The sequence below is a fragment of the Adiantum capillus-veneris genome, chromosome 21, assembly GCF_014529385.1.
Source record: "Adiantum capillus-veneris isolate H3 chromosome 21, ASM1452938v2, whole genome shotgun sequence".
NCBI lineage: Eukaryota > Viridiplantae > Streptophyta > Polypodiopsida > Polypodiales > Pteridaceae > Adiantum > Adiantum capillus-veneris.
The window spans coordinates 2,723,744-2,747,223 of NC_140951.1; the positions used below are offsets into that span (position 1 = coordinate 2,723,744).

Here is a 23,480-nt window from a genome sequence, read left to right on the forward strand (position 1 = left end):
GTTTCGAGCTTTTGCAATGAAAATCATTTTTGCGAGCTTTTTGACTTTAAATTTGGAGCCTTTTGCAATGACACAAAAAAGCTAGCAAAAAAAATAGCAATTACTCATATGATACACATCAAAAAACATGCATAAGTTTCTAGAAGTCCTAACTTTGAGCTTGAACATCTATCAAGATATGAACCACAAAGCATATAGCAAAAATACAATATTTGAATGTATTAAATATTTACTCAACGTTTTAATAAATCAATAAAATGTATAGTATAATACATTGATGCATCATTTGGACAGGGGAAAACACCTAAGAAACACACGTAAACACGCAAGATCAAGGCAAACATGCAAGATACACCCTATAGTGTAGTGAACCTGTGGAAAATTAAAGAGGTCTAAAGCTAGCTATGCATCGAAGAAAAGTTAGTGTTAAAAAGTCCTTTGACCTTAGGCAAGCTAGGGCTGACCTTGAGGTGGGAATCCTACCCAAGCATGAGGTGCTTGTCCGCTTGTTAACAAAAGTGCTTAAAGTGTTTGTGGGAACCTTGCCCAAATCTTGAGGTGATTTTTATGCTTAAATGACGAACAATTCAAAGATAAACTCTCAAGAGGCATAAATGGTTTCCATGCTTGAAAGACTAGGTGCTTGAAGTGTTCAATTCAAACCAAATGACTTTAGAAGCATAAAAGACACATGTCAAAATCCTCCATCTGTGACCACCCTCATGATGTGCTTGAATCCTATTGGATAGGCTTTAAAGGGGTCCAATGAGAAAGCCTACAACGACACACTCTTGGCTTGTGGACGCAAATCCAACCAAGAGCCAAGCTTCAATGCATGGTCATCTCCTCTACCAAGCTAATTACTAAGCTAAAGCTATGCTAATATGAGTGATTATGTGAGGAGATGTACATCTTTCTCGTAAGATAATCCTTCTTCCTCTCAATCTACTCTCATACCCTGCTAGCTCTCACCATCTTCGAAGGTGTGTGAGGTCTTGGGTCTGAGAACGGGGATAATTCAAGTTGTGTTTGTTAAGTGTTTTGTTTAGTGCATGAAGCTTTCATCTTCATTGCACTAGCTAGTCTTGAAGGAACACAAAGAATTGTATTGTACAATGTCTCTCTTGATGGGAGAAACCATAATACAAAGCCTTTTGGAGGGGGGACCGGCTCCATGAAAATCTGGTCCTCAACTGTTGTCAATAGCTTAATTTCTCTCTGTTTTGAAAGTATTGTTGATGCCATCTAACTAGGTGTTATGCTTTTTGTTGCTCTCTCCACCCAAGCACTCTTGTAATTCTCATTAGGAATCTATTCTAATGAAATGCCCACTATGTTCATGCTCATTTCCGCAACACACAAGTTATTAGGCCATTAAATGTTACAGTTTCCATGGGAGTGGCAATAGGTTTGCAATCCTCAAGTCCAAACTTACATAGCAATGTCTCTATGTAACTTTTCTGACACAAGGCAATGCCACCATCACACTGCTTAAACTGTATGCCCAAATAATGATGCAACAACCCCAAATCTTTCATCTTGAAAGTAGCATTCAAATCAGCCTTAAATTCAACAATATGTCTCTCATTTGGTCCAGTGATCAGCAAATCATCAACATAAAGAACCACAATGAGAAGTACATCACCCTCACGCTTTACATACAATGTGCTTTCTGTTGGACTGTTACGAAAGCCTTGTTTGACCAAATGAGTGTCAGCTTTCTCATACCAAGCACGAGGAGATTGCTTCAACCCATACATAGCCTTGTTACATTTGCACACTTTGTCCTCTTGTCCTTTTATGACAAAACCGCGAGGCTGCATTACATAAACTTCCTCAAATATGTCACCATTCAAGAAAGCAGTAACAATGTCTGATTGATGTACATCCCAACCAAAATGAGCTGCCAATGCACATAGAAAACATACAGTAGTCATACGACAAGTGGGAGAAAATGTCTCTTCATAATCTATGCCTTTTTGATGTGCATAACCTTTTGCAACAAGTCGAGCCTTATGGCGATCGATCTCACCATCCGGCTTGCGTTTCAACTTGTAAACCCACTTCGTACCAATGGCCTTTTTGCCAGGAGGCAAATCACATAAAGTCCATGTGTCATTTTCTATAAGTGCATCATATTCTGATTGCATGGCAGCCATCCAATTTTCTGAATTCTGTGCTTCATCAAAAGACAGAGGCTCCTCAACATCATGTAAGCTAGACACAGCCAAAGCATACCAATCTGATGCATAAGATGCATGGCGAGAGCCTGAACGAGTACGACTAGACAAAGGTACATCCAATTTCCTGTCACACAAAGTGTACACCAGCCATTTTGCCATACGTCTAGCATGCTCATTTTCAACCCTTTCCTCATCAAGTACATCATGTACATCTGCATGAGTAATAGGCTGATCTAAAACATTTTCAGAAACCCCCATAGGCTGTACATTTGCCTGATTAGAACTTACATTCGTATTTCCACCACTGAAAAGAGGCAACAAAGTGTCATAAATGTCCTGTGAGCTTACATTACTGTCTCTAGTACATGACAGCAAGGGCTAAACAGAATCTTCCACAAACACTACATCCCGTGAAGCCAGAATACGTTTTTTTTGTGGATGATACAACCTGTAACCTTTGCTTTCAGCACTATAACCAACAAAAATACATTTGACAGCCTTATCATCCAATTTTCTGCGCTGCACTTGTGGCACCAAAGCATATGCCAAACAGCCAAAAACACGCATGTGCTCAATAGAAGGCTTTCTATCATGCCATGCTTCATATGGAGTAATAGACTGCAAAGCTTTCGTAGGACACCTGTTAAGTACATAAGTGGCACACATGATGGCCTCAAGCCAAAAAGAATGCGGCAAAGCTTGACTTTTGACCATACATCGTGCCATTTCCGTCAGTGACCTGTTTTTCCTCTCAGCAACACCATTTTGCTGAGGTGTATAAGGCACTGTACATTGGTGTTTTATCCCACGACTAGCCAGAAATGCATTAAATTCATGAGACATATACTCCCCCCCTCGATCGGAACGGAGGGTGCCCATAGTACATTTCGAGACATTTTCCGCCATAGACAGAAATTGTTTGAAGCACATAAAAACTTCGGACTTCGCTTTAAGCGGAAATACCCATGCATGCCTGGAGTAATCATCAATGAAAGTCACGAAGTACAGGTAATTGCCCAAGGACGGAGTTTGCATGGGCCCACAAACATCACTATGCACAAGCTGCAACCTGCATGTGGCCCGAACTGAACCATCCTTTGGAAATTTAGAACGCTGCATCTTACCCAAAATATAGCCTTCACAAACATGTTTGACAGGTGCTTCAAGAGGCGGCAAAGAAGCAACCATATTAGATTTTTGCAAACGCAGCAAACTGGCAAAATTCAGATGACCAAAACGTGCATGCCAAAGTTTTGCATCTGAAATAGCCCTTGAATCTGCAACAGCCCTTCAACTTAGGACACGACTTGATCAAGTGATCATTGGATTTACAATAATGGCAACACATTTTCTTTTTGCCCTTATCACCAGAATTTCCAGACGAATTGCTGCCAACAAAAGCATTAGGAACAGAATTTTTGCCACTCGCAGTAGAACCATAAGAAGTGGCTGCATTGCTGTTACCACCCTTTCTTTGAGAAGCAATAAAATCCTATTCAACTGCACGCTGTCTAGTCCTGTTTTTTCTAGAAAGTGACTCTTGCAATGACGACACTAACAGAAATTCTGCACAAAATGACGAAATAGCCTGTGCAATACTGCCTGTAGTGGAAACGGAGGCCAAAATGAGCCCAAATCAAAATTCTAAGTAGACCAAGCTCTTTGAGCATTCCCAAAATATTTGTCGACCTGCAAATGCTCGCCAAAGCTCACTGAAATCGGAGAAAGTGAGCAGGCGTGTGTTGGGGCAGCTGGCGACTAAGCCCGGGAGGACGTGACGTGCTCTGATACCAATTGTTGGAATTAGGGTTGCAAAGAAACACACACAGCTTGGAGAAGACGAAGGAAGCTCAAGGCACACAATAGAGAGTGTGTTACTTAGTGTGCAATGGAAAGATAGATAGCCCTAGAGTGATGGGCGTATATACAATGCACGGGGGAAAAAACCTCCTAAAGAGGGAAAAAATGCCCCGGCGGTCCTAATGTGTTCACACACATCACTACCACATGTATATAGTAACATTGTGTTTTTGTTCACTGTGACTGAAAACTAGAATATTGTCAAAGAAAAAATTGACAAAAGCTTGATGATCTAAGCAAATGGAGATTTGAAAAAAATTATCATTTGACACTTTGAAACACCACTTGACTCATGCACCCATCCTACAATTTCCTAATTTCTCACAATCTTTCTTTGTAGTTGTTACTAATGCAAGTGGTTTAGGTATAGGGGCTGTTTTGATACAAAATAATCACCCAATTATGTTTTAAAGTAGAAAACTAAAACCATCCAAAACCAAATATAGCACACACGACAAAGAACTACTGGCAATAGTCCATGCCCTTGATATTTGGAAACGTTATCTTATGGGATTTGAAGTGCTCATTAAAACTGACTAGCAAGCAATTAAACATCTATTGACACAATCTACCATTTTAGACTCTCACATAAAATGGGATGGATTTATTTAAAATAATCACCCAATGATTCAACACCAACTAGGCAAAGTAAACGTAGTAGCAGACGTGTTAAGTAGGAAACCTGTTGTGAATGAAATATTTGTTACTTGTTTGTGTGTTTTTGATACGGTCAAGCACATTTATTTGAATCATATTTTAGTAAGTGAGGTGAAATCCTTCAATTCTATGCGTGACACATATGTTATGGATCCTGATTTTGCACGTGCATGGTTTGAAATACATCAAAATAATGGTCTTCCTTTTGGGCATTATACTTTGACAATTGTTATTTTCAAGAAAAAATATGCAGCATATCACCATTTAGACAACTAGCAATGAATGAAATTCATGCACCACCCTATATGGGTCATCAAGGAATACAATCTACACTTGTTGCATGTAAAGATCATTTCTTTGGCATGACATGAAACATGATGTAATTAAACTTGTCCCTGAATGTTTGATATGTCAAAGAGTTAAATGTCATCATGGTAAGTCTTATGCTCTTTTAATGCCCCTACCCATTCCTAGCGGTCCTTGGGAGAAAATCTTTATGGGCTTCATCACAGGAATACCCACTACCTCTTGTCATTCTCAAAATGATATGATATGGAATATAGTTGATCATTTTACCAAGAAAACGTATTTTTACCTTGCAAAAAGACCCTATCTGCACCACAAACTGAAAAGATCTTCCTTAAACTCATTTTCCCTTACCATGGCTTTCCCAAAGTCATCCTTTCAGACCAAAACAATCGCTTTTACAATCACTTTTGGGTTGTATTAGCAAAAAATATAGAATCAACAATGGATTTCACATCTACCTTTCATCCTAATAAAAGTAATGGCCAAACTAAAGCGATAAACAATACCATCATGGACCTTCATATATCATACATAAATGAAAGCAAATTGGGACCAACATCTCTCCATACTGCAATTTGCATACAATAACACATCCCACTCGATAGCAAACCGAGAAAATTGGGACCAACACCTCCCCATGATGCAATTTGCATACAATAACACACCCCACTCGGCCACAACTCGAGCACCCTTTAAATTTTCTATGATAAGAAACTCCCTATCCTTATATCCACTATTAGCATTGACATCCCAACACAGGACATCTTAGCAAGAGACCACACAAGTATTTTACATGAAGCCAGTGACTGCATTAAAAGACCAAAAAAAAGGGACACTGCACAAGCTAACAAGAAAAGTAGACCTTTACCTTTTAAAGAGAATGACCTTGTCTGGCTTAGAATAGAAAATGATGCTTGAAAAGTGTAGGAAAACATCCCAAAGTAAAATTGGCCCCTAGATTCTATGGCCCACTCAAAATCCTTGAAAAGTTTAATGACAATAGGTTCCTCTTTAAAAACACTCAAACTACTTAAGAGGCTATTCTCTAATGAAGCATCTGAACTTAGAGCATTATCATTGTTCCTATACTCTCTCTCTCTCCTTATGCTCTTGCCCTTGGCATAACTTAACCATAATCTCCATCTTGCTAACCCTAACACTAACACCGTGGCCAATCTAAGGCTCCATCCTGCATAGACTAATGCTATGCCATTAGTGATTAGGGAGCATGCTTCCACATCTAACCCAACACCTGACACCCCCTTCTAGCCTCCATGCATGAGCATGCACCAGTTGGGTCAGTTACATCCTTGGGATTGATAGTTTTGTATTAGGTTCTTGCTAGAACTACAATAAGACAATCGGAGTTTGAGAACCCCATAACCAATGTGGTTACACATGTATCAACTACTAATAAGATGACACTAATGAAGCTGTGCCAGAATTGTCATAGTTACAAAAGGCCTTGCATAGTTGCATGGATCACAAATAAGTGGTGCATGTGTGACCATGAATGAGGTAAAATTATTTCAAGAAATAATTGATAACCATGTATCATATGACCACTACCTAAGAGTATGGGCCACTTTTAATATACAAATCCATAAAGCACATGGCTTCATTCACCAAGAGAGAGTATGGGCCAATTTTAACATACGAAACCATAAAGCACATGGCTTCATTCACCTACAAAGCAATATAATCAAAGAAAAGGTGGGGATAAAAGGTATAAACAAAGAGAAGACTCAACTTTGGAGAGGGGAGATCCTATGTCTTGGAGCACATGCCAAAGTACACTCTAATCCTTGAATCACCAATACACATTATGCACACACTTGCAAAATAGAAATTCAGAACATTTACACATGTGCACAATTTGCATGTCTATCAAAGCTTGTTCAAATAGCTGTAAAGCCCTTTGAAGCCAATTAATGCAAGAGTTTTAGTGGAAACTTGATTTAAATTTGTAGCATCAAAATGAATCAAAATAAGCAGCTCATCCTCTTAAATCAATGTGTAAGACCTTATATAAAAAGGAACTATTTTGTGTCCATCTTCAAGGTCTTCATCGTCATATTGGGTGCAAGAAATAAGCACGGGATGATAAAACCTGCTCTGATACTAATTGTTGAAAATACGATTGCAAAAATGCATATATGCAAAGATGGAGAAGATGAAGGAGCCGAACACCACATTTGTACTTTGTTATTTTTTTTTGAGCTAGTGTAGCTACACTGTGTGTAAATCTGATTCCAGAGTAGTCGATCAATTTGCTGAGTTGTAATTCTATCACTGATATGTGAAGGCCATTTGACACCGCCTCTGGTCATTTAGAAAGCCCTACTTATAAAAATCAATAACTTTAATACGAAAGGAGGCTTTTCTTTTGGAAGAGAAAAGAGCTGCTATACGTACGCTCAAGCGACTTCTTAGCTCAGACTTGTAATCAACATAGCTAATGATTGCGTAATCCATTTTCAAAATTGAAACTTGCATTGTGTTCTTCTTTCCATGCTCTTTCAATTTAGTGTAATGACTACACGTCTACGAGCATAATCTTTAGATTTGAGTGCAAAAATCACTATTTTTTGATGTTTTGACAATAAGAGAGTGTTCCTAGACCATTGGGCGACCTTTCTGGATAGTTTTGTTATAGTTTTTGTGACTTGGGCCATGATGGATCGCGATCCATGTACCTTTTCATAATGCAACCAAACTTCGTAGACTTGTCTCTTTAGGCCTAGTGAAGCTTCACTTAAAGCTTGTGACAATAGGAGTCTGTTTAGTCGTTGACATGGTGTGATGACCTAGAGTGGTGAGGAAGGACATAGAAATTTTTTTCGATCATTGAGTGGTGATAAGTTAATGTGTTTGCTTGTTAAGTTCACTTCTTGAGGATTGACAACTTCAAAGAGCCTTCTTGCCCCATCCAAGTCGCTTCCTTGAGTATTGACATTATGTTTTTGCAAGACAGCTATGCTATAGACCTGCGTTGTGGCGACCCGCTAACATTGGCATTGTTGCTGGGGAATGATTCTTAGATAGTGAATGACCTAGTGCATATTTAGGGCATTCTTTTCTATATATTATTCTTTCCATTCCATTTACACTTTAGTAACAAAGCAACTAGACATGGGGCTTAGTGTTTGATAGAGTTTAGAAATCGGGGACTTGCTAGATCTATTTTTGAGAGGTAAGGAGAGTTGTGAGTGAGATATTCAAAGACATTTCATTCTTAGATTTTCTCCTTACTTTCAGAGTGTTGAACCGTTTTTCGTTATGATATTATTTTGTACCATTTTGTTTGTTTTTGTTTCATGTTTCTTTTCAGTACATAGGAGTATGGTAAGTAGAAACCAATGCCATCAAATTTGGGCTAAAAGGTATGGGGAAAAAGGGTTGAAAACCATATTTTGGCAAAAATAACCATAACTCTGAAATTTTGAAAACTTGATCGTAGAGAACAAAAAGTTGATCCAAAACCAAAAATTTGTTGATCAAGCACCTTAGAATACTTAACAGAAGCAATCTAGAAAATTTCAATAATTTCTATGGAGGAACATGGATTACAATCCATGTACCTAAGAGGCCTTTTTTGCAGACAAATTGTCAGCAACACTGTGCATCAATGGAACATTACTCTGATAAAGTTTGTTTGAAAGGAAAGTTTAAACTCACATCAAAATTGGCTGATATTGCAAAAAATGCAAAAACATTGTTCAAACACGATATTGGGCATATCTTAAGATTTTATTATCCAAATTCCAAAAAAAGTTGGGCATTAGCCTTTGTGGGGTCTAGGCAACTAGCTGGCCAAGTTTCATGCCAAAATGTTGTCAATCATGGATTGTGATCCATGTACCTTTTCATCATTTGAGGATGACATTTGAGCAGTGGGTAGCTGATACCATTTGAAATAAATTTCCAAAAAGGCACAATAGCAAAAAATTACAAAAAGTTGGTCAAAGTAGCTAAACATAAAAAACTAGTCAAAAATTGTAGGACAAACTCAAAAATCTCCTTTTGATTGACAAAAACTTGTTCAAATCCAAAAAAAGTTTAAGAGTAGACTACTAACACTACAAGTAATCAGTAGATCAAATCTGGGGTCCAGATCTAATGGAACATGGATCGCTACCTCATCATGAGTTTTGGGTGAGATTTGAGCAGTAGGTAGATGAGACATCGACAAAACACTTTTTTTCAAAAGACTCATTGCCAATTAGTTGAAAAAAGTGGTCAAAAAAGAGCCAAAAATAAAAATTATCCAAAATAGCCATAGCAGACTCTAGAATTCACTTTTGGTTGGCAAAATTGATCCAAATTCAAAAAGATTTTGGGAGCAAGCTACAAACATCATAAGCTATCAGCTCACAAAATTTTCATAAGTGACCAAACATAGATTGTGATCCATGTACCTTAGGTGAATTTTTGGATAGAAACTATACCAAATTGTAGCAGAGACCATTGTGAACAAAACTTCCAAAAGGAGGGTTATCAAATTGTTACCATATACATGTGGTACTGATGTGTGTGAACACACTTAGGACTACCATGGCATTTTTTCCCTCATTAGGAGGTTTTTTCCCCGTGCATTGTACATACGTCCATCATTCTAGGGCTATCTATCTTTCCATTGCACACTAAGTATTACAATCTCTATTGTGTGCCTTGAGCTTTCTTTGTCTTCTCCAAGATGTGTGTGTTTTCTTGCAACCCTAATTCCAACAATTGGTATCAGTGCATGTTGTGCCCTCCCAGGCTTAGTCGCCAGCAGCTCCAGCACACGCCTGCTCATTTTTGCCGATTTCTGTGAGCTTTGGCAAGCGTTCGTAGGTTGACAAAATATTGATAAGCTCAAAGAGCTTGGTTTGCTTAGAATTTTGATTTGGGCTCATTTTGCCCTCCGTTTCCACTACAAGCAGGCTATTTTGTCATTTTGTGAATAAATTTTGTTAGTGCCATTTTTCTATATAACATGTCCCTTACGATCTTCTACAAGTTTTGCTATATAGCATGTGTTGTTCCTGCTTTACCTCTCCTCTTTTCAGGTAGTTTTCACATCAGGTGTAGGATTTACCAAGGCTGACAACAACACATATGTGTTCAAGATGTTTGCTGATGAGGACAGATTGGATGAAGACAATTACCCTATGTGGGGTTATATGATGCAACATGTTCTTGTAAAGAAGGATGTTTGGAACATTGTGTAGACCATTGATGTATGTCCTGAGGATACATGCGATGTTAAGGATGTTGCAGGTCTTGTTGCAAGGATTCCTGCTATTAGAGTTTTTTTGCCTAGCTGAGCAAGCTCGTTGGAATGTAAAGGATGCACATGCTCATGCATTGATTGTGTCGTCTATGAAGCGCACCATTTCTCCTCACATTCGTTCATCAAAATTTGCAAAACGGGCTTGGGAGATTTTGGCTGGTCTTTATGCAAGTCGCAATGAGGCAAATATTGCATTGTTGCGTAAAGAGCTTGAGTCGAAGATAGTTCATGATGAGGAAGATGACATGGACACTTTTCTTGTTGGTGTCAAGTATATCAATGAGCAACTTATTTCTGTAGGAGAAGTCATTTCAGACAGTTTCCTTGTGCAAACTGTCCCTGATGCCTTGCGAGATTCTTACCAGACGTTTTGAACATTGTGCAAGGAAATTCTGAAGCTGTCAAGTTTGATGCATTATGCACATTGCAGTTGCAAGAGTCGCTTTAAAAAATAAATAGGACTATACAGTGTGCACTTTAAAAATCCTTTATTGCTACTCAAAGAAAAGGTTGTAACAACAATGCAGTCACTTCTTATAATTCTTCTGCGAGTGGAAAATCACATGTTCCTAATGCTTCTACTGGCAGCAACTTGTCAGAGAATTCTAGTAATAAGGACAAAAAGAAGATGCATTGCCATTATTGTAAAGCTAATGATCACTTGATCAAGTAGTGTCCTAAGTTGAAGGCCAAAGAGGCTAAGAAGAAAGAGTCTTGTTCCACTACAAATGCAGCTATTGTTGAGTCTTCTGTGAAAGGAGATTGTGATGCTGATGTTGATGCAGAATGGGCTTTTAGTGTAGGGTGTACCTATAATCCTGTTGTCCATGATGCATGCATGTCAGTTGGTGCAAATTCACACGTGTGGTATTTTGACAGTGGTGCTACAAAGAACATTACCTCACACCGTGATTTGTTCACCTCTCTTGAGTTTGTCCCTCATGGGAATCAGCTGCTTGTGCCAACAATGCCTCTTATCCGGTTGAGGGAGTTGGAAAGATTGTGCTTACTACTACAAATGGTAGTTCTTTCATACTTGTTGATGTGCTTTATATACGTGGGATCAAGAAGAATCATTTGTCTGTGTCTGCACTTGCTAGATTTGGACTTATAGTCAAATTTGTGGATGACAAATGTACTGTACATGATTTTAGTTTCAGTGAGATGAAATTGTTGCATCTGGCATTTTATGCCGTGGGATGTATAAGATCACTTTGTATGACAAGTATGGGCAAAATCTTGCAAATGCAGTTGTGGATTCTAAGGTTAGTTTAGATGCAAAACTTTGGCATGCACGTTTTGGACATCTGAATTTTGAAAGTTTGCTGCATTTGCAAAAACCTGATATGGTTGCTTCTTTAACGCCTCTTGAAGCACCTCTCAAACATGTTTGTGAAGGCTACATTTTGGGTAAGATGCAAATTTTTCAAAGGATGGTTCAGTTAGGGCCACATGCAGGTTGCAGCTTGTGCACAGTGATGTTTGTGGGCCCATGCAAACTCCGTCCTTGGGGCAATTACCTTTACTTCGTGACTCTCATTGATGATTACTCTAGGCATGCATGGGTATTTCCGCTTAAAGCAAGGTTTGAAGTATTTATGTGCTTCAAACAATTTTTGTCTATGGCTGAAAATGTCTCAAAATGTACTATGGACACCCTCTGTTCCGATCGAGGGGAGGAGTATATGTCTCATGAATTTAATGCATTTCTGGCTAGTCGTGGGATAAAATACCAACGTACAGTGCCTTAATACACCTCAACAAAATGGTGTCGCTGAGAGGAAAAAGAGGTTAAATGTTACTTTCAAGATGAAAGATTTGGGACTATTGCATCGTTACTTGGGTATACAGATTAAGCATTGTAATGGTGGTATTGCCTTGTGTAAGAAAAGTTACATAGAGACATTGCTATGTAAGTTTGGACTTGAGGATTGCAAACCTATTGCCACTTCCATAAAAACATGTTTGAAATTGAGTCCTCATGAGATGCTGGTGATCCTGCAGATGTCAGTCTTTACCAAAGTGTTGTTGGATGCCTCATTTATGTATGCAACACGAGGCGGGACATTCATTTTGCAGTCTCACAGGTCAGCAGATTTATGCATAGCCCAGGGTCTAAGAATTGGCAGACTGTTAAGAGGATTTTTTGCTACTTGAGTGGCACTTTACATCTCGGCTTGTTTTATCCCAAGGGGGGGATCATTGCCGCCACCAGACTTACATGATTTTTCAGACTCAAATTGGCCTGGTTGTTTTGACACACGAGCATCCACAAGTGGTTTTTGCTTTATGATTGGCAACTCATGCATATCATGGTTGAGCAAGAAGAAACCTACTGCGGCCACTTCCAGTTGTGAGGCTGAGTACAGGGTAGTCTTCACATCTCCTTCACAGCTACGGTTGAGTGTGTATAACTCATACGCCTTATGGCTGATTTGGGTGTTGGATAGGACACTACCAGCACTAGCTACACTGACAGTCAGAGCGCATTGGCACTTGCGAGGAACCCAATTTTTCATGCTTGCACAAAGCACATTGAGGTGCATTAATACTATGTTAGGGAGAGGCTCTTAGCAGGAGAGATCAACTTGGCTTATGTGCCAACACAAGAAAACCTTACAGACCTTTTCACAAAGGCATTGTCTCATGAGAAGTTTGAAGCTTCCCGCAAAGCTTTGGGCTTACTCCTCTTTGTGGATTGATCATGTTCTTAGGGAATGGCACTTCCCTAAACTCTATGTGCCAGCTCTCATTCATCGCATCACTCCCAAGGGGAATTTGTTACCACATACATGTGGTAGTGATGTGTGTGAACACACCTAGTACTGCTAGGGCATTTTCCCCCTCACTAGGAGGTTTTTTCCCTCGTGCGTTGCATATACGCCCATCACTCTAGAGCTAACTGATCTTTCCATTACACACTAAGTAATACACTCTGTTGTATGCCTTGAGCTTCCTTCTTCTTCTCCAAGCAGTGTGTGTTTTTCTGCAACCCTAATTCCAACAGACACTACCTTGGCCATCCATTGTCATGTGGCCTCTAAGGGGAAATTTCCCTCTACCCAACAACATCATGAGCACAAAAACATGTGTAATTCTTTACTGACATTTGGCTATCATGGTATGCACGTGAGATCATGTCATTATGTTTGCATGCTTTGATAAGTGGATGAGTATATATTGAGAACCATTAGTAACTCACATTACTTAATTAGTTTAGAGTCTAACTCTTTTAGTTTTGCCTTTAGGAAAATGGCATGGCTTTAGGTTAACTTTTGATCTTTGAGCATCTGGTCTTCTGCCTGTAATCTATTATTAATGGTAGAGACCTTATCAAAAGTTGGAGGTAGAATCTGACTAGTAGTCTAAAAATAAAAATGGCCCCCCGTGGTAAGATTTCAAAAGTCATCACTTCACTTCATGTGTGTGAATAAAAAATTCCTTAAGGATGCTCTCTAACCATAAAGACAACCTATCCATGGTGTTAGGCAACCATGTGTTCTCTATTGAAAAAAAAGAGAGAACACAGATTGCAATTGACAAAATCATTTGCTTGAATATGCATTGCATTACATTCGCACCATATTATTTCCATAATTGCATACCTTGCTGGTTTTTAGAAACCAGCGAGTACCAATAGGGTAACTACTCTTAACATGTGGTTTTGTAAACTTAATACATAGGTCTATATCAAAGTTTAAACTTTAGTGTAGCTGTTGATTGCCAAACAAGCTAATAATGCCAACACTCTTGCTCATTAATTTCTGCAGGTCCCTAATTGACACTTGATTTATACTCTCTACTTGGCAATGCACTTTTCAAAAATTCATGCATCTCATGCTTGCCATTGTGTGCTTGTTCGCACATTTCCATTCTTCAATGACTTTCCTTATATTGAACTAGCATGCTGTCACATACTTAATTGATTTTATAGTGCTCATATACAGCTAGAGGGTTGTGCTCTTTTAGAAAACAAGTTTCACCTTGTAGTATTTAACTTCTTGATTGTGAGGTAGTCCATGGACCACTACTCTCATCCAGATGTTTAAATACTACAAGATCTATACAGAGTGGATGGATCAAGTTCTTTCTTCCTAGGTGGCACATCCGTAAATTTTGAGGATTGCATTGACATCAAGAAGGGGGGCATGTTAACTTAGGATGAAATTCTTATTATTTGTCTTATATTCAGCCAGTGGACCATGCTTGTCGGTCCTGTATGTGAAAGGTCAAGGATTGGGTGATTGCCAATGAGAGGTGCACCACAAACTTATTTAGATAAGAAACTAGTGTTGACCGTGTGAAGAGTGCGTGGACAAATGTGTGTGTGCTCGGCGTGTTGTGTGAGGAAGGAGAACGTAGAGAATTTTGGGTGGAGCTCTCAATGAGGATTAGAATACCTCATTACTCCTTATTGATCTATGCTACCAATGAATAGAGATAAGGTTAGTACGGTCAGTAGCATGGGTGCCCGGCTAGTTGACCTGAACCCTAACAATCTCCCTCTTGAAGGCCAACGTGGCCCAAGTGGCTATATGTGTAAGTATGTACATTCATACAACCATGAAGCATTCAAGTGGCTTCACCATACACCCATCATCTCCACGATATGTGCAAACTGCTTTGAGGTAGGCTCTTTGTGAGAGCATCTATAAGGTTTTCATATGTATGAACCTTGACCAGCTCAATGCATTTGCTAGTCAAATATGTCATGTATCACAAGATAGTGACTTCTATGTGTTTTGACTTGGAGTGAAACATGTGTTTCTTCACTAATGAAATCATACTCTATCACAATGCAACACTGAAGTCTTGCATTCCACGTGTATAACTCCCTCTCTCTCTCTCTCTCTCTCTCTCACACACACACACACACACACACACACACACACACACACACATTTGGGAAGGGAAAAAGATGATGAGAGAGAGAGAGAGAGAGAGAGAGAGAGAGAGAGAGAGAGAGAGAGAAATATCAAGACATACATTTTAGAAATATCGCTATTTGTGGAAGAAGTAATTACTAGCTTGCTATCTCTAGAAGGAACATTCAAATTTTATTATGGCTTGTTGTAACTTTCTATCAATAACATGCTACTTTGTCTTTTTCTACTGGATTGAGGCTCTCATAATTATAGAGACAAGATCATTAAAATCGACACCATGATATTGTCAAAGTCAACCATGCAAAAGCGTAGAGCAATGGAGAGAATACATGTGTGTGTGTGTGTGTGTGTGTGTGAGAGAGAGAGAGAGAGAGAGAGAGAGAGAGAGAGAGAGTCTAATGAACCAACCAAATGGGCAATGAATAGTAATTATACAATGGGGACTAAGTGCTCCTTATATACTAGCTTTGGGGTCCTTAATCACCCCCTCAAAAATTTCCCTACCCAAGAGTTTGACAAATAAGTAAAATAAATACCTAAAGCCAAAATAAATATTGCCATCACGTTGGGCCACTCACTTGAGATGCCATAACTTCAATACCCTCTCTACAACTCATAGTGGACATTAGCACTCCTTGTGCTTGAGAGAGAGAGAGAGAGAGAGAGAGAGAGAGAGAGAGAGAGAGAGAGAGAGAGAGAGAGAGACTCTTCACTTGGGATTTTTGTCTGGAACTTTTTATGGGGTGACATGGATGGCTCTACTGACACTCGACCATGAGTCCATTGGGCCACTCTCATTTTGCTAAGAGAGGAGGGAGGATTGGGGATTATTGATCTAGAGATGTAGAGCAAGGCATTGCTTGTGAAGCTCATAGTACGTGGATCGTTTCCAGGGGTAGATCCTTGGAAACAATTTTTGCATCATACTTTGTCACATACCCCTCCTCATTTTGGATCTCTAGATGTTGTCAGTTTCTTGCTCCCGACCATCAGATTCATCTTCACAGATGCACCCTTGGAGAGATTGAGGAGTTCATTCCTCCCGATTGGCATGCCTTGATTGAGAGAGAAACTACTTCACTTGCCCATCAAGGATGGTGACTGTACTTTGATTTGATCTCAAGAGAATCGATTGTTGCTCAGTAGGGGACTCTAGTCTTTAGCATCACCGAGACTAGCCTTTGTTGAGCGATGATGGTGTCCCTCTATCCTTTTTTGAGTACATAGTCTCCACTAATATATATATGTGTGTGTGTGTGTGTGTGTGTGTGTGTATATATATATATATATATATATATATATATATATATATATATATATATATATATATATATATATATATATATATATATATATATATATATATATATATATATATATATATATATATATATATATATAGAGAGAGAGAGAGAGAGAGAGAGAGATTGAGTGATAAAAAAAAAGCTCTCTCCAAAAAGCTCGCTCCAGAAAATGATTTTGGAGCAAAGCGAGCCTTTTTTTTTTTGAATTGGTTAGTTGAGCGAAATCTGGAAAAAGCTCCCTCCATTCCCATACCCCATCATGGCCACTGTGGCTATCGCCATGTGTTCCATGCTGATATCCTGAACCCAATCTTTATCACTACTATCTGTGTCAACCTTTTATGTGCCTTTGTCCTCTTACATGCTCTTTTGTTTGCCATTGGCTCCACATTGTCGAGAAAAACAAAGCATCTTAATCTCCCTTGAGAACTTCATTCTGCATAGACTGCTAATTGAATGTTGGCCCATTCACTTTCCATAGCTATTAATTGGTGGGGGATTTCATATTTGCGAGCTTCTATTTTTGAGCTTTGGCAATTGAAACTTTATTTTTGAGCGTTTTTAACACTCACATTCACTAGTAATATCTTAAAATATTATTGTGGCATGAGAAAAGTCTACACTTGATTGTACATTCCTTCAATTACCAAACAACTAAATGCGAGCTGCATGCATGTCTTATGCTTGAGGGAATGTAAGCTTATTAGACTAAAATGTAACTTAAAAAAACGCATTGTTTGTAACTAGTTTTGATTACCACATTCAACATACATATCCACCACCGAACATAACATGAGAAAAATTTACACCAAAATACGATTGTGGATTAGCTGTCTTGTTGAGCACACCACCACAACAACACAAATAACCTTGCCTCGAAATCTCATCATGGATATATCATGATTTCCCCCATTTGATAATCCCACTCCCAACACTGGCTTTAAGAATACAAGCATACATTGTCTCAATTACAAGGATGTTCTCATGGTGCATCTGTTCAACATAGTCAAGATCTTGTTGGCTTGGCCCAATAGAAGTACACTTTTTAATAAAAGAATCATAAGGGACAACTCTTCAAGAAGGAAGCTTCGTTATTAAAGCATCATACAAGACAACCCTTCAAGAAGGAAGCTTCTCTAGGATGCCTACCCTTGACGTTAAAGAGCATAAAGATAACCTTGCCTAGAAGTCTCATCATGGACATGCTTTCCCATTCCATGGGCCCAATCCCAACATAGGGTGTAAGGATACAAGCATAGGCCATCTCAACTACAAGAATGTCCTCATGGAACATATTTTCGAAATACATAAGAGCTTGTCACAGCCTTGCCCAACTTGAGTAATCAGTTAGATTCAGATCATATCACCGTTTTTAGATTTCAGCACCTAGCATTTTGCTAGTATTTGTTGCCATCGTCACTAACATCATCGCCGACATAGTCCCAAATTCAATCTCAAATCGGATTTCACATTTTCAGCCAGATCAGCCCTAGCAGGTTTGCATTTAGCCTGTCATTGTCATCGTCATCATTGTCCTTGACATCCTCAGCACGTCCATTGCATCTAGACCATTGTACCAGATTTGTGCAATCTATAGCATAGACCTCTCTGACCATAGAGAGGGGAGCCCTTGGAGGGGGGTTTGAGAACCCGTATGGTGTCGTATTTCTCTCTCTCTCTCTCTCTCATCCTCAACACTTTCATTCACAGTAGCATTGACTGAGTGTGATCATTGCACTTGCACTCTCTCTCTAAGAAGAACAGAAGGCTCTCCCTTGTGTAAGTAAAACGTACCCTTGAGCAAAGTTTGGAGCACTCATTCTAAGAACTGTCAACATTCACTTCCGCTGCACCTGACACCTGGAGATGCTTATATAGGGCTTTAGACACTTGACAGTGACCAAAATAGGGAATTACAGCATACTAAAATTGACCTGTAGCTCATGAGAAAGAGTCCAAAATGCAAGGGAAAGTTTCTTGGATGTGTACTTTTGAACTATAGGGGTTTTGGCGTTGATATGTTGCCAAAATTGGGTCGAAAATGTGCAATCACAGCCCTTGACAAATTTGAATAGCTTGGTGGAAGTTAGATGAAAGTGTTCCGGTGGTTTATTTGCAATAAGAATAAAGAAATACCGAAAGGGACATTAGTCTTTTGGGCCTACAGGGTGTCGTTGTCTACTTGGGAGTGCTCTAGCTACCAAGCTGTGAAATGTTTTGAAGTGTTGAATTCTAGTCACACGTATATTCGTGCAATTGCTTTGTGTCTTAAAGTATAGCTAAATCTAATCAACGTAAAGATCGGGTGAAAACCAAATTTTACCACCATTTAGTGAGGCTACAAGCCGGTTTCATGGTTTCGTCTCTGGGATAGTATCACTTTTTCCTCAAGAAGTGAGCCTTGGACGGTTTTCAGTGAAGACACAAAGCATAGGAACTTGGAATTCCACTATGACTGACAGGATGAAAGACAACGGAGAAGAGGGTTCCTCTTCATAGGAAAGATAGGCTATTCCTCCAGTGTTCGAGATTGGCGAGAGTTCATGGCCACCATTGTCTATATGTCTTGTTGGTGTGAATGCGCCACAAGCTCAAGGGTTGATGTTTGGGCAGTTAGACAAGGATGCGTTCAGGACATAGTTGGTTTGCATTGTGAATTTGTTTACTCAATTGATGCAGAACCCTAGGCTTATGGAGTTTTTGCAAGCTCCACCAATGTCATAGCAGGCAATGTCACAAAACGGGAGCGTACACGAGCACTTAGAAATCTGAAAAAATAAAATACTTTGCAAATGTGAGAGAAGGGAGAAGATCGACACAGTATTGGGGACCAGAAGATGGGCTGGTCCCCCCCCCCGTCAAGAGTATTCTTTATTCAGGGAGAGTTCATATACAAGCACAAGAATATGAGGAAACCCCTCCGTTCGGTAATCTTAGACCCGAAGGTCGTTCTTTTCCCGTGAAGGACTTAGGCACGAGGCTGTACTTTCCCGTAAGGGACTTAGGCGTGAAGCCGTACTTCCCGAGAGGGACTTAGACGCAAAGGTCGTACTTCCCGTGAGGGAGGATTCCTGCAAAAACAACCACACAAAGAAATAGCTTGCAATGCGTATCAACAAATTATACATGTAGCTCCTTGCTCGGAAAAGCGACCTCCATACTTAGTCGTCACACGAACACTTGCTGAATTTCCTTCGCAATGACTGCTCCAAATTCTCAGCGCTAACTCCTCCTGGCGTGTGTAAAACTGGAATGCTAACTGCCCTTTTATAGGCCCTTGTACCCGGCGGGAATAGGAGCCGAAAAGCAAAAGCCTGGCGCCCCTAGCGAGAGGAGAGAGAGAGATCGCTGAATTCAGCGAGCCTTGCGTAGGCTTTTTTTTGTAGAGTTTTAACGTAGGATTTTTAGAGCATTGCTTTTTTTTATTATAAGAGGGCTGGTCACTTAAAAGTGACCTGCCACTTTATAAAATAAAGTGTGAACTTGTTTAAACTTTAAAAACTCACTCAGTTAGTGAAAACAATGCTACACGAACACATTCTAGGCGTCCCCGGGTGCAGAACACGAGCACAGATGCAATGCAAACACAGACTCCTCGCGGGAAAGCATCTGCCCTCCCGCGAAAGTTCCTGCTTTTCGTAAAAAGCTTCTTTGAACCCATCTTTATTCTTGTGCTTGCATTCTTACGCGTATTTTCTTACTCAGTTCGGATTTCCTCCTCAGCCTACGGAATGCCCCCTTTCTGATGCACCCGTCACCCATCATGTGACGCATCAGGGACACTCGTAACCCGGCCCTTTCCACCGAACTTACAGAAACTCCTTCGCGATGTTTATCGTCACCCATCAAATGACACATCAGAGTTGTCCATTCTTCATGGCGCTTCCTGTAGCTACAATCTTTTAATAGTTCTTAGTGTACACAATAAAATATCCTAGAGAAAGAAATTAATCATTAAAAATTAGAAAACAGTCCAATTAGCAACAGGCAAGGGAATTCACTCAGCTAGTAGAGCTAGTTGCCGCTCAAGCCCAGGTCCCTTATATGTCCAAACTTACGAAAACTCCATCGCGATGTTTACCGTCACCCATGAAATGACACATCAAAGTTGTCCGTTCTTGATGGCGCTTCCTGTAGCTACAATCTTTTAACAGTTCTTAGTGTACACAATAAAATATCCTAGAGAAAGAAATTAATCATTAAAAATTAGAAAATAGTCCAATTAGCAACATCCCTGTAGCTTCTAAACAGTTGACCTCAACCGTAGTGCTTGAACGTATACCTCCAGGATCTCGGGATAAGCTGCTAATTCCTCCTGCGTCATCCACTGAGCATCTAGATTCGAATAGTTCTTAAACTTAACCAAATACTTCCGTGTTATTTTTCCGGACTTGAGGGGCCGCTCCTGATGACTTACTATTCCGGTTGGAGTATTTCTTCTGTTTCCTCAACCTCAAGAGGTTCCTCAGCACTAGGCTGACTCGGAGGTGGTCCCACATACGGCTGGAGTAAACTGACATGGAAAGCATTATGGATCCTCTAATTATGCGGTAGCTCTAATCGGAAGGTGACATCATTCACTTGCTCAGTGATCTTAAATGGCCCATAATAACGGGTAGAAAGTTTTACCACCTTCCCCTTATGAGACGCTTGTTTCTTAAGTCTTGCCTTCTCAAACTTGAGTAAGACTAACTGTCCGACTGTTAAGTCTAGATTCCTCCTGTGCTTGTCTGTAGCTTTCTTATGCTTTTCCTGAAAGCATAGAATAGCTCTCCTAACTTGCCCATAGGCTGTGTCCAAATCCCGGACAAATTCATATGCTGCAAAGATCTTATCCTTAGTTAAAAGGATCGGTGGAAGCAAAGGCTTACCATAGAGAATCTCAAAAGGTGCTTTCCCCGTCATGAGTGTATGGTATTGTTATATGCGTACTCAACAAGAGGAAAATATTTCTTCAGATTGCCGGTCTGACACATAAGCTTTTAACATATCCAATACTGTGGAATTGGCTATCTCACTTTGCCCGTCCGTTTGAGGATGGTAGGCAGATGAAAAATTCAACTTCGTACCAAGATTATCCATCAAGGCACGCCAAAAATTTCCTGTCATGCGAGGATCTCGATCACTCACAATAGACTTAGGCATTCCATGATGCTTAAAGATCCGTGCCAGAAAAACCCTAGCCATATGATCTGCTTTGATCGTTTTCTTGACTGGTATAAAGTGTGCTTGCTTGCTAAACCTGTCCACAATGGTCCAGATCACGTCATTTCCAGTCTGAGTTCTAGGGAGGTCCATGATGAAGTCCATGGCAATACTTTCCCAAGGTTCATTAGGCACGGGCAATGGTTGTAGCAACCCAAGCGTCTTATGCCGATCATACTTCACTTTTCGGCAAACCAAGCATTCCCTGACATACTTATCAATGTCTGCTTTAAGACTAGGCCAAAAGAAATATCTTGCCATTTCTAAGGTTGTAGGGAGAATACCCGGATGACCCGCATAAGGCGAAGCGTGTGCTTCATCCATGATCTTCTTTCTTAATGGTTCCACCACACATATGGCCTGATGGTGGTAGAGATAACCGTCCCGAATGGAATAGGGAAACTCATTCTCTCCAAGATGTAGCTTTCCCCAAACGGTGGAGAAGTCTGGATCATTCGGATACAAATCCGGTAGTGCTTCTAATTCTTAGTGATACACCGAAGTGATAGCGTTCACCCTTGGCCGCCTAGACAATGCGTCCGCGACCACATTCTTACTCCCAGCCGTGTGAAGGATCTGGAAGTGAAACATAAACAAAAGGTTTGCCCATCTCATCTGCTTCTCAGATAGTTTCCTTTGCGTAAGAAAATACCGCAAACTCTGGTGATTAGTCTTGATCACAAAATCCGCTCCTAGAAGATAGTGCTTCCAGTTGGATAAGGCGTGAATCACAGTCGTGAGTTCCTTTTCGTAGATTGATGCATGCAACTCTGCATCCTTGAGCCGTCTTCTTTTGTAGGCCACTGCATGGCCTTCTTGGTTTAACACTGCTCCGATGCAATCACCTGACGCATCGCAGTGAACCTCAAATGGTTTCCTTAAGTTAAAAAAAAAAGGTCCATGGCTTAGCAAGTACTTGAGTCGATCAAAAACTCCTAGTTGTCTCGATCCCCATCTGACGGGAATCTTCTTCTTTGTCAAATCATGAAGTGGTCCTGCTACATGGGCGAATCCTCGGACAAACCTTCGATAATACAAACATAATCCCAGGAAGCTACGTACATCATGTACCGTAGTGGGAATAGGCCAATCTTCTATCACTCGGATCTTGGCAGGATCCATACTCACTTGATTGTGAGAGACTATATGGCAGAGATAGTGTATCTCTGAGAGAAAGAACTCGCTCTTCTTTGCATTCACATGCAACTCATGCTTTCGCAATTCTTGAAACACTAGGTCCAAGTGCTTCCGATGTTCCTCTTCTGACTTAGAGAAGATGAGTATGTCGTCAAAGAATACTCCCGTAAAAGCTCGATATGGGCTGAAAATGCGGTCCATCATGCGGTTGAACGTCGCAGGAGCATTGGACAAGCCGAAAGACATTACCAAAAATTCATATAGTCCAAAGGTTGTGCGAAAAGCAGTCTTATGGACATCCTTAGGGGCGATCAGTATCTGATGATACCCACTCTTTAAGTCTATGCGACTAAAGACACTTGCACCCTGCAACTTATCAAGTATATCATCAATCCGGGGGATCGGAAAGCGATTCTTGACCGTGATCTTGTTTAAAGACCTATAGTCTATGCACATTCGAAACGTGCCATCTTTCTTCTTCACCAGTAGAACTGGAAAGCAATAGGGTGAAGCACTTGGCCGTACTAACCCTTTCTCTAGAAGCTCGTTGACTTGCTTCAAAATTTCCTCTTGCTGAGCAAGACTCACCCGATAAGGGGGTTGATTGGGAGGCGAGCTACCCGGTATGAGATCTATGTGGTGATCTTCCGGGCGTACCGGAGGT

The 23,480-nt window shown here is 40.1% G+C and overlaps 1 protein-coding gene across 1 annotated transcript; it reads right to left on the reverse strand.

Annotated features, from left to right (window-relative positions):
* Positions 1-233: 233 nt before the first annotated feature.
* LOC147430460 (uncharacterized) lies at positions 234-16,756 on the reverse strand. Its single transcript, XM_086494535.1, has 3 exons — positions 16,728-16,756; positions 1,994-2,541; positions 234-304 (listed from the first exon to the last, which is right to left on the reverse strand). The coding sequence occupies exons 1-3, from the start codon at positions 16,754-16,756 to the stop codon at positions 234-236; spliced, it is 648 nt and encodes a 215-aa protein (XP_086350661.1).
* Between the last annotated feature and the right edge of the window lie 6,724 nt (positions 16,757-23,480).